Raw genomic sequence first — 18034 nt, forward strand, 5'->3', positions numbered from 1 at the left:
CCTCCTTGCTTTTCCTTTGGTGTCATGTCTTTAGGACTGTAAGATTGAATGTGAGGGCAAGGGCTGTACTATCAGTGTCATTTGTAAGCTGCTCTGGGAGACTTTTTTTGGCTGAAGAACATGATAAAAAATGTTTCAAATAAACAACCCCTTAAAAACCCAATCTCCTCTCTTTTAAATCCCCCTTTCCTCACCTCTGTATGTAAGAGTTGTTCACACCTCTGTGGTCTAGGTCATGGCTCAGTGCCGCGATCAGCAGAGAAAGCACCTCAACGTCCGTAAGCTTGCTCTGAATGCAACATGAAATTCAGGAGAATATATTTCTACGTTCGCTAAAAAAACTGGATTTAACGATGCATTATACGTGTATCCTGATTTCCCACACCTTCTGGAAACTCTCCAATAATAATAACATAACAACACAATACAATTATACACACACACACACACACACACACACACACACACCATTTCCTTTACATGAGAAGAGCCCTGCTGGAAGCAAAACCTGAATGTGGATTATTTGAATGCATATGGGGCCCAAGACTGACACACTAATTTTGGTAGAAAGGAATAGGATTTATATGCATTATATATACTTATTGTAATTTATATTTTATATATATATATATATATATATATATTCCATGCAAATAAATCCAAGCATACCTGGATTTTCCCTGACTTCAAAGCAGCAAACATGCACTGGGCAGTGTTGAAAGCATGCCTCCAATTATGATATGCAACATTTTTCCGGTAATTTTTCCTCACGCTCAAAATCCATCTGCAAAGGACCTTAAAAAAAACCCACACACAAACACAAAATTCAGTTAAAGGTACAGCATATTCCACTGTTTTCACTGACAAGAGCACAAAATTTCATTTATCAGCACTCCAGCACATTTCCCATCTGGCTTCCTTACAGGCTTGATAGAACTGAATTGGAAACAGATATATTTTAACCCAAAAGAACAAGAGAAGCGGGGTGAGGGTGGGGATGGGGATTATACAATTTTTGTTGTCTTGGGAACATATTTCATCACTTGAACTCCAGGGCTCTCTGAAGGGAGTTGCAAAGTAAAATCAAAAGTCTTTAAAAACATACATTGTTACCCAAGGATGAAAATGGTGGTGAGGACAGGCAAGACTGGGCTAGCCAGGTGCTGAAAGTCTCTGATTCCTTACATGGTTCTAATTACCATGAAAACGATTCTTAAGCAGCAGTGGTGCAGCAAGCAGCGATCTATTTTAAACCCTTGTGGAAGACATTTTACATGGTTGATAACTTGAAGATTGTATTGAAGACACTCTATTGCAGCTTGCTGAAGGCCTCTCGAGATACATGGTTAGGTTCCATCTGTTTTTAAATTTGTTTTAAGAGTTTTACTGTGCTTAGAGGCTTTCAATAGTTTTTATATATGTTTTCATTTTATTTTTAATTGTATTCATCATCACAGATGTGTTTGCTGCCCTGGGCTCCTTTGGGAGGAAGGGCAAGCTATTACAGAACCAAACAAATAATAAACACTTTGTCCAAGACTGAATGCAGTTAAAATTCCTAGAGTTTTGGAACAGGTTGTAAAACCATGTTTTGCAGGTATAACCTGTACTGCTCAGTCTCTGCATTTATCTGTGTAATCTTCGGAAAGATAAACATATTTCACATTTGGTCATAGTGTCATCACCCATCAACAGAAAGGAATTCGTCAACAGAAAGGAATAGGAATTCATCAACAGAAAGGAATCTGTAGCACACAGGTACAAGCAGTTGTATGCAGCTATTCTGGTGAACTTAAGGTATGATTAAGAGCAACTACTCAACTGCTGTCACCAAATGTGGGGATGTAAGAGCAATCTACCGAAAATTGGACCAATGCCGCCTTAGTCATGATGATATTTGGTTTTCCAACAGATGCTTTAAAACTTATTATTCAATTTATATACCCAATCTTTTGCGTGCATGTTTACGTTGAAGAATGTTATGATGTAGAAAATGTGTGATCCATAAATGGCCATGCTCCATGCACCACAAGATTCTCACCTCGTGTTTCATTTGGAAATTCTGCACAAGGTTAAGATCAGTAAACATCCGAATTGTACACAGGGAGGTTTCCATATCTGACAGCTCAAAGTCACTGAAGTAAAAGTCGGTGAGCTTGAGAGATTGCGCAGATGGTACAACAGCAGCCTTAAATGAAACAGAAGGAAAAAATGGAGAGAACAATAAAGTAACATGGAATTAAACCTTAAACCTTCTTTCAATACGATAATAGTAGTAGTAGTAGTAGTAGTAGTAATAATAATAATAATAATAATAATAATAATAATAATAATAATAATAATAAATAAATAAATAAAGCACAATATGAGGCTGTAATCCCCCAAGTGCAATAAAATGCAGGGTTGTTGTCCATTGCACAAGACACTGATGACATCCCCAACACCAGTTTGCAAAATGTTGCACTATGTTCCAATTATCTGTAGTTCTATTCCGTATAATAATAAGCCATTTCCCTCTGGCGCAACCTTAGTAAGAGAAGAGCAACATGCTCAGAAGCAAAAGTCTCTAGTTAAAGCAGGAACGGGAAATTTGTGACCTTCCATCTGCCGCAGCCTGCATGGCCAAAGTGACTATTGGTGAAAGATCACATAAAACGTGAAAATTAAGAGGTAAGGAACATTGGAGAGATAGAATAAAGTGTTGCTGGAACACAGTCTTAGTATATAGCAGGTGCAGGAGGATTCCAGAATACACTTTGGGATTCTGAGAATTAAAAAGTAAGCAGGCTGCCTCTGAGCACATGCCGTGCCCAGAAATTTGTTTTTAAGACAAAAACAGCTCACAGTTGCTGAGCCTTTAGAGTTGTTTTTCACAGGGGCCGTGGCTAGGTACAATCGCACTGAATGAGCAGCCTTCTACTTACACAACTCGATATGAGCAAGGCCTGAAAAAGCCTTTGATAACAGAGGGGAAATAATTAGGACTGGCAACATCTAAGGTGAGCAATCTTTATGTCCTTTATCGCTTCTTAATGCTTATGAACTTATATATAAGTATTCATAAGTTGTGCACACTTCTGGACTGAAAAAAGGTGTATAAGAGTAAATTTTACTGTATCATAATTTGATCATACAGAGCAAAATATGAAGTTCCTACATTCAGTGCAACACTCAACACACTTATAATTCTAACTGCAGGAAAGTATATGTTTCAGAAGGGGAGGCCACGCTATCCTGTTTGTATGCATGGAAGCCTTGGTAAAAATGCAAACACACTGCTGTTCTTTTTATAAACTGGATGACTAATGTTTGTTACTAAATCTGAGCTTAAGGTATACATGCTAGTTGAAAATCTACGGTCTGAGTCAAAGTCCTGATGTGCCTAAAAAGCAAATATTTGTTACCAAATATAACTAAGCACTAGCATGGGAAAACCTTGTGCTAGAATCTCTTGCTTTCAGCCGAGTAAATGAACTTTGTGAACTTGATAACTACGTGACTTCCAAATACCTTGGCCAGACATCAGTAGGTAGAAACACAGGCTTTTCTGTGTAGTATATTGTGGGGAAATGATTGCTTGTACATAAGAGCATGAGCAGAGTTCTTATTATTGCAGAGTGATTTTACAGCACGAGATATTGCTAAGAGCATGATGAGCACGTGAACACCTCATGCTAGACTAAATGATTGGCTCACGTAGCATAGGACTCTCTTTGTTTGTGGGCAAGGGCAAGGTTGCATTCCTTTTGATTGTTACTTTGTTGAGTACGAGACACAACAAACGCTGTGCTGGAGGAGAGAGGATGAATTATTTTCACTGTGCACAATAAACATTGCACGGCAAAAGCCAAAGCTTTTTCTTCAAGTCATCTTGGTGTGAGACTGATTATTTCAGATGTCGAGCAGGTTCTCGACAGTATATATATTGTGTGTATATGTGTATATATATATATTGTGTGTGTATGTATATGTATATGTGTGTGTGCGTGCATATATATCTATATATATAGAGATATTCACACACACACACACACACACACACACACACACACACACACACATATATGAGGGGGAAAACACCTTTGCAAACACAAATACAGTTTGGTTTAGAAAGATACAATTTAAACTGTCAAAAAAACAAACCTGTTTATAGTTCTGTGGAAGAAATCTTGCTTTACTAATGATCAGGGCAGGGCATCATTGAGGTCTGGGTGCCTTGGGACTGCTGGATTGGCTCTGTTGGTGTGCATGTGAACCTCACAACCACCTTGCCCCAGGTAAGCTGAAGCAATGTGGGTGTCTGGAGAACATATCTATGGCTCTGCCCTGCTCCTTCCAATGTACTATAAAGCCATTTTGCAGGAAAAGATCCATAATTTTGTGAGTTTCTTTTTCTAATTTAGGCTATGAAATGGCTTGCTGGTAAATATATATATATATATATATATATATATATATATATATATCTGGCTTCTGGCTTATGTTTGTCTCATAAAGATCACAATAAGCTAGCATTGAAACTGTGTCCATTTGTGCGGAATTTAAGATAAAAAATAATAATCCAGACACTGTAATCTCTACACCTAAAAATGCCCATAAAAGCAGCAAGACTGGTTTTAATGATTGCGCATGAACTGAAGACATTTGGTTATGTAACACTTTGCATCTCTCCCACATGCAGTTGCTATGCAGTAGACTAAGGCAGAGTCGGAGTCCAAGTTAATGTCAGATTAATAGAATTATTTCCCATGGAATTCAAGGCAGATCCTTTGCCCAGTCGATGGCTCCACTGTGAACAAAGCAGCAGAGTGAGAAATAAACAGACCAGGCCTGTGTTTCTGGCCCTGCCACTGATTTACAGTGCTCCTTTGGAAATATCACATTTCAGTTGGAAAATGTTTATCCTACAGAAGTGAACAACAATTTGATAGACCCGTAAGCATGAATTAGATATTCTAACATGAAACTCAAAGGTACGACTATTTTGTACTCCCAAGAAAATCCTTGCCAAATGTTTCTAAAGCCAGATTTTCATCCACAAACTGGAGCTGATTAATAGAGGGAGTGTGGCCTAAGCAGCAATCTAGCTGTGTTTGAGGCTCAGACACTAGTGCAGAAGACTGGGGTAGGAAGTATTAATTCAATTCAGCTCACATTTAAAGGTGAACCGATCTAATCCACACTTTCTGAAACGAGAACTGACAACACAGCTACCCTTCAAAAATTATTCAAATTTGGCAATGCAGTTCTCCAGCCAAGCAAAGTGCATAAAATTTCTGGGGTAACATATGCAGAAAACAATGAATATAACTGGAAATAGCATACAAAAATACATTTCATTAGTAGAAATTGCTTGGGAAATGTGTATAATTGGCAAAACTGTGTACTAAATTGGCAAAATTTGCACTAAAGGGAAGATCAATTTGATGGCATTAAAAAAATGAATAAATCGCAAACCAATGTGGAAATGTGGAGGACTGATTTTAAGATTTCAAAAATGAGAAACCAGGCTAGCCTGAAATTTAAAGATTCAGCCACTCCTAGCTAAACCTAGAAAGGGCAGAAAGATGGGCTGTGTTTTGCCAGCTCCCAAGCAGAAGTGGAGCTTAACCCTAGCTTTCTTTTTTACCATCCCTCTAGAACAGGCATTCCCAACCTTCAGTCCTCCAGATGCTTTGGACTACAATTCCCATCATCCCTGACCACTGGTCCTGTTAGCTAGGGATCATGGGAGTTGTAGGCCAAAACATCTGGAGGGCCACAGGTTGGGAATGCCTGCTCTAGAAGATCTGCGTATCTCACGCTATAGGCCAAGGTGGTAGAAAAAGACACATTTCTGTCTTCTAATAGCCTTTATGATTCTGAATCCTGAAGTTCTACCAGCCTTTGCAATCCCCAGATCATCACCACATATATAATAGAAGGGAAAATGACATTACCGCTGTTACCTGAAGTTCCCTTGTTTCTTCTTCAGCAGCTGAAGCATGATAAGAAAGGACCTTTAGGAAAAAGAAATGAAGCACATATAAAATGCTCCATATATATGTACATATGCACACATACACCTGGAGCAGGAACCAGCAAACCACTCCAGTATCCCTGCCAAGAAAACTCCATGGACAAAGGCAGTGGAAGACAGGAGTGCCTGGTGTGCTCTGGTCCATGGGGTCACGAAGAGTTGGACATGACTAAATGACTAAACAACAACAAATGCACATATACGCTAATAAAAAGCAAGCAAAAATCTATACTAATACTAATAAATTAGCTATTTAAATTCTCAAAGCACTCTTTCCTCTGGCATCCAGAATGCTCTGCAAAATCTCCCAGCAATAGCTAAACTGGCAGCGTTAATCACAGTGATTTGTGATTTCCATTAGTGATTTACCAATAAAAGCAAAGTAATGGGCTACTGTGTACACATTCCTGAGGGCCTCTGAATTATTGCAGAGGATTACTGCAGTGCAGATATCTGCTGGAACCCAGCAAACCATGACTGAAGGTCAGAGAGCCAGCTTTGGGGACATACCATCCTTCTGCTCCCCAGCACAAATTCTCCCTCCCTTCCACTGCTTGTCTCATCTATGATTTAGCATGACATCTCTACCAACTAGGTTCCTTCATAAGCAGGATTTTAAAGCAACTTAAAGCAGTCTTAAAATTTAAATAATGCTTCACTATTAGCAAGAATTGGGAAATGGTTGTATTTTCGGCCTCCACTAATTACGCAGCCAAATTTCCTAAATTTCTATTGCTGACTCTCAACATTGCTGGGCAAAACAAACCTGCCTCCTGGTCGGGAGCAGCAGGATTGAACAGAGCGGCAGAGCTAATTCCGCATGTGAAACCCTACCGCTTGCACTGGCCAAGACGGAAGGGCCAGAGGGAGGCAGTTTTTCTCTCCTTTGTTTGCTGCAGCAACTCCAGGCTGGTACAGCAGAGAGAACTGGGACTCTCAGCTGGCAATATGTGGGCGTAGGATCTACTGAATCCCTTGCCTGTTCTCCTCTTCCCCCTGTTTGTGGGGCTTATGCTGGCTACGCAGTACGCCAACTACTGGAGTAGCTGTCCCATCTGCCAGTGCTTCCGGCAGATGCATGGCAGCAGAACTGCCTGCCACCAGAGCCAAACAGAGGCTCTGCTCAACCCTAACCCTCCTCCAGGAGTGTAAATCAAGGGGATGGGATTGCTCCCCTAGTAACTTTCGTGCAGATAGCTTAGGATCCATTGCCAGCCCTACTTTTCCTCTTCATTCGGGGGCTTACGCTGGCTATCGCTGGCTACTGCATGCCTGCTACTGCCCAAGTGCCAGTGCTTTTTGGTAGATGGCTTTCATGGTGGCAGAGATGCTCGCTGGCATATTTGGGAACGCCACCAGTTAAAAAGCAAAGGAAGTTCTAGCCTCTGAGCACCAGGCAGCACAAATCCACCTGGATCCAGGATGACCAGCACAGGAGAGGAGCCACTGAATCCACTGTCTTATGCTGCCTACCACTAGCTACCACAGTATGCAGCCTAGTGCAGTAGCTGCCCAAGTGCCAGAATTTATGGAGAATGCTTCCATGGCAGCAGAGTTGCCTACCAGCAGAGGAACACCTCTTCCCAATCCATATCCATTTCTAGGAGTACAGATCAGGGGGTTAGGATTCATCCCTTCTGAACTTTAACATAAAGAGCTTTTGTACTTTGTTTCCTGGCACATCCATGCAGGATGGAGCCTGGTATGAGCAGTTTACCAGTTCTGCCCAGCATGGAGGACTCCTGAGGGCAGCAAGGCATGGAAAAAAATATCATGTTGTTGGCCTTAAGTGAGCAAAGAACTCTTTTCTTTTATAAAAGGGGGGGGGAGAGATTTGAAAAGCTTCCCTGCCCCTATATGAAAGACAAATAGCTTACAACATGGCTATAATTATAAACTCGACAAGGTTGTCATAATAAATCCGCTCCCCCGCCAACGGGTTTGTAACACAGGCATAAAAGAAATTCTGTTTCAGGAAAATCTTGGCAGAAGTTTTGTCAGCCTAGGAGAAAATATTTTTCATTTAATGAACAAATTCAAACTTATTATTCAGGAGTGTGAGGGAAGGAGAGAAGAACCTTAGTGTTTACTTTGGACTCACGTTTAACTCATGTGCAATTAGAATTATAACTTCAGCCTATAGCAATTTGCCCATGAGAATCTTTCTTTCTCCCTTAAAAGGTTATGTTACCTGGGTTTGTAATGCGCAACACACATAGCTGTCCAAACTAATTTGCACAAAGCGCTTTAATCAAGAGAGCGCTGCTACCAGTTAATGCAAGCAGTGCACCTAAACAAAGATTTGCATGAGAGCTTTCCCTTCAGAACGGAATTGATGGCAGAATCTGCATTTTAGAAATATTGCAGAGACTCTGTTTACTCTGTGGATGCAAATGGGTCCAAAGTCTACAACATCTGACTTCCTAGGTTACTTTGGAAGAAGATAACTGTGAACCTGGATCTGCTACTGGGCTCTCCTTTCATGCCACGGCAATTAAAACTAACAGTAACCAATTTAAAGGCTAGGACTAGATGACGTTCATATTTGATATGGTTTGATGAAGTTAGAGGAAGCCTACAGTCATCTTGCTGTTGCTCCAGCTATTGGTTTGTTTGAAGGGCTCAGCCAAAGTCATCAAAGAAAACCTCAGAGAAGAAGAAGAGGACGTCCTAGTGCCATGTCCTTTTTCTATGCAATATGATAAACCATCAACGTCAGTTACCAGCATGCAATATGTTCAGGGAAGGCTATGTTTGTGTCCACTGCTAAATCCCAGGTTAGCACTTAATATGCAATAATCTGCCACGTGTCTTGCAAGCATGTGGAAACGCAGAAGCAAACAGTAAATGAAAAGGAGAGCGACCCTGCTCTGAGGACTGAGCCAAGTTTTGCTTGCCTTAAACTCGGCAAGGGAGTTTGAGTAAAGAAGCAGCTGTGAGTTACATAAAGGCTGCCTTGATTGAGCCTCACCTCTAATGTCACCATCTGCTTTGCCATAGCTCTTTCCACAGTTTCATACATCTGTGTGTTCTGGATACCCAAGCCGCAGAAGATGACAAAAGCTTCCAGAAACTGCTCGTCATTTCTGTTGAAAGCCTTTATTTTGCCTGAATTTTCTTCCATCTTATTTGCAAGTTGGCAGACTCCTAGATCGTTTAGAAAAAGGAAATGTTAACTAATCTTTATATATATGTGCAAAAATTAACCATACCTCAATTGATAGAAAGGAAAACTAACAAGCTTTCTTTATCCATAGAAACAGAGGTCTGGCAATTTTAACTTTCTAGTCCAGTGTTTCAGCATTATTATTATTACTATTATTAACCCAGAAAATATGGTTGCATCCATACAATCAGGCGACACATGAACTTTATCCACCCCCACACAGCTCCTGTTTCACAGCTCCTTTCACATGAGAAGGGAAACAAATGAGAAAGCTGCAGTTAACCACAGCCTCCCATTACATGAGAACCAGGAACTATGAGCAAGCCAGTACTCAGAAGTCAAGTTTGAAATGTTGTAAAGTTGGCTTCCAAATCTTGGCTTATGGAAGCCATTAACCGTGGTTTCCGGCTTGTGCAAAAAGGGAAACTGTGATTTACTGTGGCTTATTTGTTTCCCCACACAATGGACAAAGGGGCTGTGTGAAAGTGTCTGAAGCTAATCAATATCCTGGCTTTATGAAGCCAGATTTGATCATGTGAACTGAGGCTGCGTGTCCTTCCCTTCATCCACCAGTCCTTACATATTCTGAACTCAGATTTTGCGTTCCACTAATGCAGATTTAGATCCAGAATATTCAATAGGTTTTTCACAGAAGTGCAGCACAGTCAACAAAACCCACTGGGGACTGAAGGAATGGATTCTGGTCTCATGGGGAACCAGGACTGGTGGTAGCAAGGTGACGGGGCATGTTCTTCCCCATCCCTGGAACCGCATATATTCCTTTCTATCCTTCCCAAGTTTTCATCTCAATTTTCCTCTTAACTTCTAATATTAATAGTCCTTGAGTTTGATGTAATCCCTAAAGACAACTTGTCCTTTACAAACTAATTAGATTTTTGTAAGCTTGCCAAGAGAACTGTAATGAATGTCAGGTTACTGGTACACAGACAGAGCTTGCCCTTTCTTACGAGAAAAAGGACCAGATTGTTTATCAAATTAACTACAAAGACAACATAGGGGGTTCATGAGTCCTCAGACCACATGCTGCATTCGAGTAGGTCTCAAGGCTTTGTTTCTTAATAATGGTTCAGATATAACCCCTTTGCCCAAAGAGCAGCCTAGCTGGGAGGTTCTACAAGAGAATAATCTGTGCTGATGACCGATGAAGGAAAATGTTGATCACAGCTGGGGAAGCTTTGGCCATCCAGAAGCTGTCTGACTCCAACTGCCATCAGCCCCCAGCCAATATGGTCAATGATAAGAGATTATAGCAGTTGTAGCCAATCAACTTCTGGGTGACTGTAGGTTTTTTTATCTCTGCTGTAGATTCAGCCTCACAAGGAATTCAACCATTCAAACAGCTTGCTTGCTTGCACACCCACACCCCACCCTTCATCAGAGCATCACAGGAGAAAAGATTCACCCCTGACAACTAAAGATATGTAATGAAGGCTCTAGAGAGAACATTCCACAAGTGGGGAGTCACTGCAGAAAAGGCCCATTCTTGTTTTGCTACTCTCCAGCTCTATCATGGAGGAAGCACACAAAGAAGGGCCTCAAATGATGATTGCAGGGTCCAGGTTTGTTCATATGGGGAGAGTCGGTCCTTGAAGTATTGCAATCCTGAGCCATTTAAGGCTTTATAGGTCAACACCCACACTTTGAATTGGGCCCAGATTGCAGACTAGTTGGGCCAGAATTGGTGTTCTATCCTCAAACCATTTTGCCCCAGTGAGCAACCTGGACACTGGAACCAACTGAAGTTCCTGAATCGTCTTCAGAGGCAGCTCCACACATAACATGTTGCAGTAATCTAACCTAGAGGTTACCAAAGCATAGACAACAAAAGTTAGGCTTTCCCTGCACAGATAAGGGTGCAGCTGAAACTGAAGGAAACTAATGTCAGGTCATTATATAATGATCCAGCACAAGTCACTGAATAATTCCTAATTTAACTCTCTACAGTGGTGCCTCACAAGACGAAAAGAATCCGTTCCGCGAGTCTCTTCGTCTTGCGGTTTTTTCGTCTTGCGAAGCAAGCCCATTAGCGGCTTAGCGGATTAGCGCATCAGCTGATAAGCGGCTTAGCGGTTTAGAGGATCAGCTGATAAGCGGCTTAGCGGATCAGCTGTTAAGCAGCTTAGGGGATCAGCTGATAAGCGGCTTAGCGGCTTGGGGAAAAGGGGGGGAGGGGAAAAAACCCGCAGGAACTCGCAAGACATTTTCGTCTTGCAAAGCAAGCCCATAGGAAATTCGTTTTGCGAAGCACCTCCAAAATGGAAAACCCTTTCGTCTAGCGGGTTTTCCGTCTTGCGAGGCATTTGTCTTGCGGGGCACCACTGTACTTTTAGGAAGCTTTTAAGATTCAAGTGTGACCCCCAACTGCCCAGATCATCACTGATAACGACACAAAACTAGCTATGTCCATTTCTAAACTGTGATAACCTCATCACAGTGGTCTCTTTGTGGGGCCACCTTTGAACACAGCCCCTAAGCTGCAGCTCGTATAAAGTGATGTTGCCGGGACCCCGAGAAGTTGTATGGGGTTAGCACATATAACACCAATTCAGAAGAGTTTGCACTGGCTGCTTATTACATGCTACCTTGCCAAATTCAATGTGTTGCTCTTGACCTATAAAGCCCTCAATGACTGAGGACCCAGATATTTGAAGGAGTGCCTCTTCATATATCAGCCTGCCTGCACACTGAGATCTGTAGGAGAAGCCCTTCTTCTTATGCAAGCTCATTATGCAGGAACCTGAGAAAGGACTGCCTATATGGTTGCGCCTTGATTGTGGAATTCTGCCTTTCACCACTATTGTCTAGAAATACACCAGTTCTGCGTGGATTTGCAAGAAGTGGAACTTGGTATACCTTCGTGTTGTCTGCTGTTGTATTTTAACAACAGGTGTGAGTTATTTTAACTAAGCTGTTTTTTGTTGGCTGCAATTTTATTGAGAATCTTATGTTACCAGCCCTTGGGTCATGAACTTGATGAAGGGTAAGATATAAATGCAATAAAATAAATAAATAAATAAATAAATAAAAAGCACGATATACAGTAGTAGTTTGTCTTATGCTGAAGGTAATGTAAGCTCTTGAGCAAGTGGAATTATATATCTCTGGGTTTGCTTCATTTTTCTCATGCAACATGAAGCATAAAACAGCACTTCCTTAAACACAAGATCCCTTCCCCATATGGCTCCAACCAATGACATTTAAAACTTCTGTGAGTAATGGAGTGTGAGAATTACAGTAGGAATGCTTCACTATATATTTTCAAGAAACGTTCTCTAAATAGAATGTTTTCCAAAACTTTTCCATGATGCAGTGGAAGGTCCGTCCAAATATATTAAAGGCCAAATCCCTTTTAGGAAATACTGCAATTTGAAAAAGGAAGGGCTTTGCAAACAAGGCCAGAAGATACAACCCGGTGCTTTTTAATTTTGCTATCTTACAGAAATCATGGAAACACATGCGTTGCCACAAACACTCTCATGCAAAGCGTCTTATCTGGGAGTAAAGTGCATTGAATAATATAATAGAACTTATTTCCAAGAACAAGTGTTCCAAATCAGGGTACAAAGACTCTACCATGACATGCATTCATTTTATGAAGTATAAGTGAATTTAGGGATAATTTAGGGGCAAAGAAGAATTTAGCATCCATCTTAGAAAGTTAACTATCATTGCCCTCCAAGAGGATATTTTATCTCCTGCTGAACCACGAGTCTCACAAAACATCATGCAGAGTGGATGAAATGAAACACAAAAAATAAAAATATTGTACCTATTACTTTATTCTTCTTTCCGTTTTTAATTGGCGTGCATAGCAAACTTTCTATATTCTGGTTTTTACTATCTGCATTTTCATTCTGTTAATAAAAGAAACAAACCTTACTGACTCTCAGTCGACACCAATGTTATAGATTAATCATGTAATATATAAAACTGTACAAGCATGATAATTTATGAACATGCCGGATCGTACTTCTCTCATATTTTGGTTGGGGAAATTACAGTAGTAGCAACATTCTAAATCAACACAACTGTGAAATTTTCATTGAGATTTCCTCCATGATTTAGTACTCAAACACGTTTGCACTTTTGACAGCTGTTGTCAGGCTTTCTCTGCAGTAATAAACTGTACTTATATAATAGATACCTTTATGCCCAAATATTCACAACGTTACAATTTTCAGAAGAACTGTATGGGAATACTTACCAATTTTGCAACTAACTTTAAAAACAGCAGCAGACCCTAAAATAGTCATCTCCAGAATGGTGTCCCTCAGAGGTTTTGGACTACAACGTGCACCAGGCCCAGCCAGCAGAGTAAGTGGTCAGGGATGAAGGGGTATTTAATCCAAAACATCTGGAGCTGGTGGAAACCTGGCCTATAATTATCCCCTTCACAAGGTAACATCCTGTTGGTTTTTTAAACAGCATAATCTACACAAATAGATTCTAAGTAGAAAATTGCTAATGCTTTTTAAAAAATCAAAATCAAAACACAGAGCCCTAGATATTCAAATGGCTATTCAAATGGGTAGGGCCTCTCTCAGTATTGGGAGACTAACAGTAGTAAAAATTTGTAGAGCCCAGTAAAAGTGAAAGTGGAGGATCCAGAAGAGAAACCAAAACTAGTCAATAGTTGCCAGTGTCAATTACATCTATCTATTCCCTAAATTTATATACTAACATTCTCATGCTATTCATGGTGATGCATGTGGTTCTTTCCACCACCATTTTATCGATGAGCTGCATTAAGTTGAGAGATAGTGATTGGTCCAAGGTCACCCAGTGACTTCCAAAGGGGAGTGGGGATTTGAACCTGGGTTTCCCAGGTACTTGGGACGCGGGTGGCGCTGTGGGTTAAACCACAGAACCTAGGACTCGAATCCCCACGATGGAGTGAGCTCCCATTGCTCAGTCCCAGCTCCTGCCCACCTAGCAGTTCGAAAGCACATCAACGTGCAAGTAGATATATAGGTACCACTCCGGCAGGAAGGTAGACGGCGTTTCCGTGCGCTGCTCTGGTTCGCCAGAAGTGGCTTAGTCATGCTGGCCACATGACCGGGAAGCTGTACGCCGGCTCCCTCGGCCAATAAAGCGAGATGAGTGCCGCAACCCCAGAGTCAGTCACGACTGGACCTAATGGTCAGGGGTCCCTTTACCTTTACCTTCCCAGGTACTGATCCCACACCCTAACCACATTGGTTCTCTCATATCCTGACATTCCACATAAAATGTTTGAGGCAGTTTACATGAAAACTGTTAAAATGTAACAGTAATGGAGGGGACAGCAAAAACAACAAATCCACAACACAGTACTAATCAGAGCAATGCAATAAACAATTAACTGTAAGGCAAAAACACAGAAGGCCAATCTATTGAAAAACAACAATCCATTAAACAATTCAAAGGATAGCTATCAAAAAGTCTAGTCCATGATCCACCACACAGCAAATCAACTGATCTGTCCTGAATGCATCAGTGAACTGTAGTCTTTATAACTGAAATCATATCAGAACTTTGCCTTCCTCGACCAGGTACAAAATGGTAGAAAATGGGCCAGACAGAGCAATTGCCATCAGGCTAGACAGGTATGGTCCCATGAAAGATGTAGACATCTGCAGAGTGGGGACTGAACCAGGTGTTGAGGGCTAATGCGATTCTGCCTCTTGAAACTATTCAAGGCCTCTTAATGCAAGAAACACCCTAGAGGGGCATCGCACAAGATCTTCCATAATTGAACTGCATGCACAAAAAGCCCTACATTTTCCATTGGTAAGGTCAAAATCTAGATTTACATTTACTTACTGTCCAAGGAAATCTTTTGTCTTGGCGAATATCTGAAATGTTAAGAGGCTCCATGGTATTCTTCACGTATTGAGCATACATATAATTAATCTGGTTTGTATCATAGTTTCTGTTGGAGCAAGAAGAAACAGAGTAATTTCTCTGCAGCACCCTCCTCATTGTTATTATTCAGTTATTGATCAACATCTACATAATCATCTCAAGGCGTTGTACAATAAAAACAGCCAAAAAAAACTCACCAACTGATACGTTTGAAGCAAAACTAAAACAATACAAAAGAGATACTCCTGGCAAAGACCCATTTATCCAGCCAGGAAAATGTGTTGTAACAAAAATGTCTTCATTTGTTTCCAGAAAGTGGGTTCCTGTCACACAAGGGTGTTATTCCACAGAACAGGAGCAGCACAGTACTAAAAGCCCTGCTTCGAGTTACTGCAGAATGAACTTTCACAGACTGCAGAGATCTACTGGGTATATAAGGAATAAGGCAGTTTCTCAAGTAATCTGGTTCTGAGCTGTATATGGCCTTATATGTTAGTATCAACACATTGGAGCTGGCCTGGTAACAGACAGCAGCCATTGCAAGCAAGCAAGATGTTCCATTCTGGCAGTAGTTTGCCCCACAAGCAACCTAGCTGTCACATTCTGCACTAGCGGCAGCTTCCAGACAAACCCCAAGGGAAGCCCTACATAGAGTGCATTGCAGTAATCCAACTGTGAGGTTACCAACACATGGACAATTGTGGTCAAGCTATCCCAGTCCAGGAGTGGCCACAGCTGTCTTATCAAGTGAAGTCAGTAAAAGGCACTCCTACTCACCAAGGACACCTGAGTCTACAGTGACAGACCTGGATCCAGGAGCATCCCTTAACTGTACACATGCTTCTTCAAGGAGAGTGTGAATCCAGGGCAGGCAGCTTACCCACTTCCCAGACTTAGGAACCAGTCACCCACAGACCCTCCGCATTGGTAGAAATCAGGCTTAGTTTTTTAGGCCGTATCTAGCCTACCTCTAAGGGGCATGGGTGGCGCTGTGGTCTAAACCAGGGAGCCTAGAGCTTGCCTATCAGAAGGTCGGCAGTTTGAATCCCCGCGACGGGGTGAGCTCCCATTGTTCGGTCCCAGCTCCTGCCCACCTAGCAGTTCGAAAGCACGTCAAAGTGCAAGTAGATAAATAGGTACCACTCCGGTGGGAAGGTAAACGGCATTTCCGTGTGCTGCTCTGGTTCGCCAGAAGCAGCTTAGTCATGCTGGCCACATGACCCAGAAGCTGTCTGTGGACAAACGCTGGCTCCCTCAGCCTATAGAGCGAGATGAGCGCTGCACCCCAGAGTTGTCCGTGACTGGACCTAACGGTCAGGGGTACCTTTACCTTTTTTAGCTTACCACTGCATCCAGACACTAGGCCAACCAGATGTTACAGAGAACCAGACTTAGGTATCATCAGAATACTGATGACACCTTGCTCAAAAACTCTGAATTGTTTTATTTATTTTCATATAATTCATGTACCACTTGTTTGTAAATTCAGGTCTGAACCAGATTGGAATGGGTTTGAATAATCAGTTTCCTCCAGGAACACCAGTAGCTGCTTGACCATGACCCTCTCGCGTACTATGCCCCAAAAGAGGGTATTTGCAATAGGGTGGCAGTTGTTAAATACTATTGGGTCCAGTATGGGTTTTTTCAGAAGTGGCCATACTATTGCCTCTTTCAGGTGGCCAACACCTCCCTGCCCACAGAGATGTGTTCACCACAACCTGAACCCACCCAATCATCCCCTCCCCACAACAGCTTTAATCAGCCATGTAGGGTAAGGATCTGAAGGGCACATTGTTGGGCACATACTCACAAGCACCCCATCAATGTCATCAACCTGCAAAAACTGAAACTCAGTCAATGGGGCACTGAAAACCTCACTAGGGACTTTGTCAATCATGGCATCTAATGATCAACATTACTGTTCAACAAAGCAAGTTTAATGCATGCTTTTGTACACTAGAGATGAAGTTAAGTTCCCAAGGCAGCTTTGGACACTCAAATACCACACTTGAAATCTGAGATTTTTTTGTAGGCATAACGCTTTCTCCAGCACACACTCAAAATGCATTTTTCCAGTAATTTGCTTAAGTAACATGCTGGATTGTCGATAAAAAGGCATCCAACCAGAGCTGGATTTATCTGGGGTTTTTTATTTGTCTTTCAGTCCCACTGTTAATCCATCTCTGAACACTGTCCTTCAAATAAATCTCCCTGCCAGAGGATCCAGGTATTGTCTTTCCATTGACCCTAAAGACTGTGGCTCTTGGGCTTTAGTTCAAGAAAAGCCTACTGTTAACCTGAACCGAACCATGTAAACAAAGTGCTCATGAGCAGAGTGTGAGGGAGCAGCTGCTTTCAGATGTGCTGCTTAAACCTCTTCTGCTTTTTCATTTTTTCATATTGACAACTGAATGAAAAGCCAGTATTGTCTAGTATGTACATTTCATTTTAAAACAGTTTATTTTCATTATATTTAATTTATTAAATACATAGTGGAAATTCATAGTGGAATTGCATCTCCACTAAAAAGCTCAAAACTGATACACAATAAACGGCACTAGCAAAGCAATGCATACATGCCTTAGATAAACTGCTTTCCCCTCAGGGCAGATTTTTGTTGTTGTTGTTGTACCTGGGAATCACACATCCAGATAATAGCAACTGGAGCTCTCCATATATCTGCTTCTCTAAACTATTCTGGGGCTATCATTACATCCATTCACCTATTACAACCATTCACCATTTAATTCTCTAATACGTCCCTAGACTTCCACAAGATGTCTGCCCTCAAGGTGTTGCTGGACTACAGTTTCTGTCATCTTTGACTCCTGGCCACGCTAGTTGGGGCTGCTGGAAGCTGGAGTCAAAAACTACTTTAGGGAAGGCTGCTCTATGCTAGCAGCAATATCAAAGAGAGATTACCCATGCAGTCTATCTTTCAAAAGAAAAAGAAGAGCTGCAGCATGGACAGTGGATGGCAGGTC

At 41.5% G+C, this 18034-nt stretch overlaps 1 protein-coding gene across 11 annotated transcripts in view; it reads right to left on the minus strand.

Annotated features, from left to right (window-relative positions):
• PDE5A (phosphodiesterase 5A) overlaps positions 1 to 18034 on the minus strand; it is a 125018-nt gene that overhangs the window by 17265 nt on the left and 89719 nt on the right. For 7 of the 11 annotated variants that reach the window (XM_083460280.1, XM_083460274.1, XM_083460272.1 and 4 more), the window contains 7 exons: positions 15009 to 15117; positions 12976 to 13060; positions 8991 to 9166; positions 5940 to 5999; positions 2042 to 2188; positions 670 to 795; positions 195 to 289 (listed from right to left, as the gene is read on the minus strand). In XM_083460280.1, the coding sequence (XP_083316406.1) occupies positions 195 to 289; positions 670 to 795; positions 2042 to 2188; positions 5940 to 5999; positions 8991 to 9166; positions 12976 to 13060; positions 15009 to 15117 (798 nt within the window). The remainder of the gene's footprint in view (positions 1 to 194; positions 290 to 669; positions 796 to 2041; positions 2189 to 5939; positions 6000 to 8990; positions 9167 to 12975; positions 13061 to 15008; positions 15118 to 18034) is intronic. The other 4 variants (XM_083460273.1, XM_083460275.1, XM_083460276.1 and 1 more) reach the window with 1 other exon arrangement.

The sequence above is a fragment of the Podarcis liolepis genome, assembly GCF_965112155.1.
Source record: "Podarcis liolepis genome assembly, chromosome: 9".
Taxonomy (NCBI): Eukaryota; Metazoa; Chordata; class Lepidosauria; order Squamata; family Lacertidae; genus Podarcis; species Podarcis liolepis.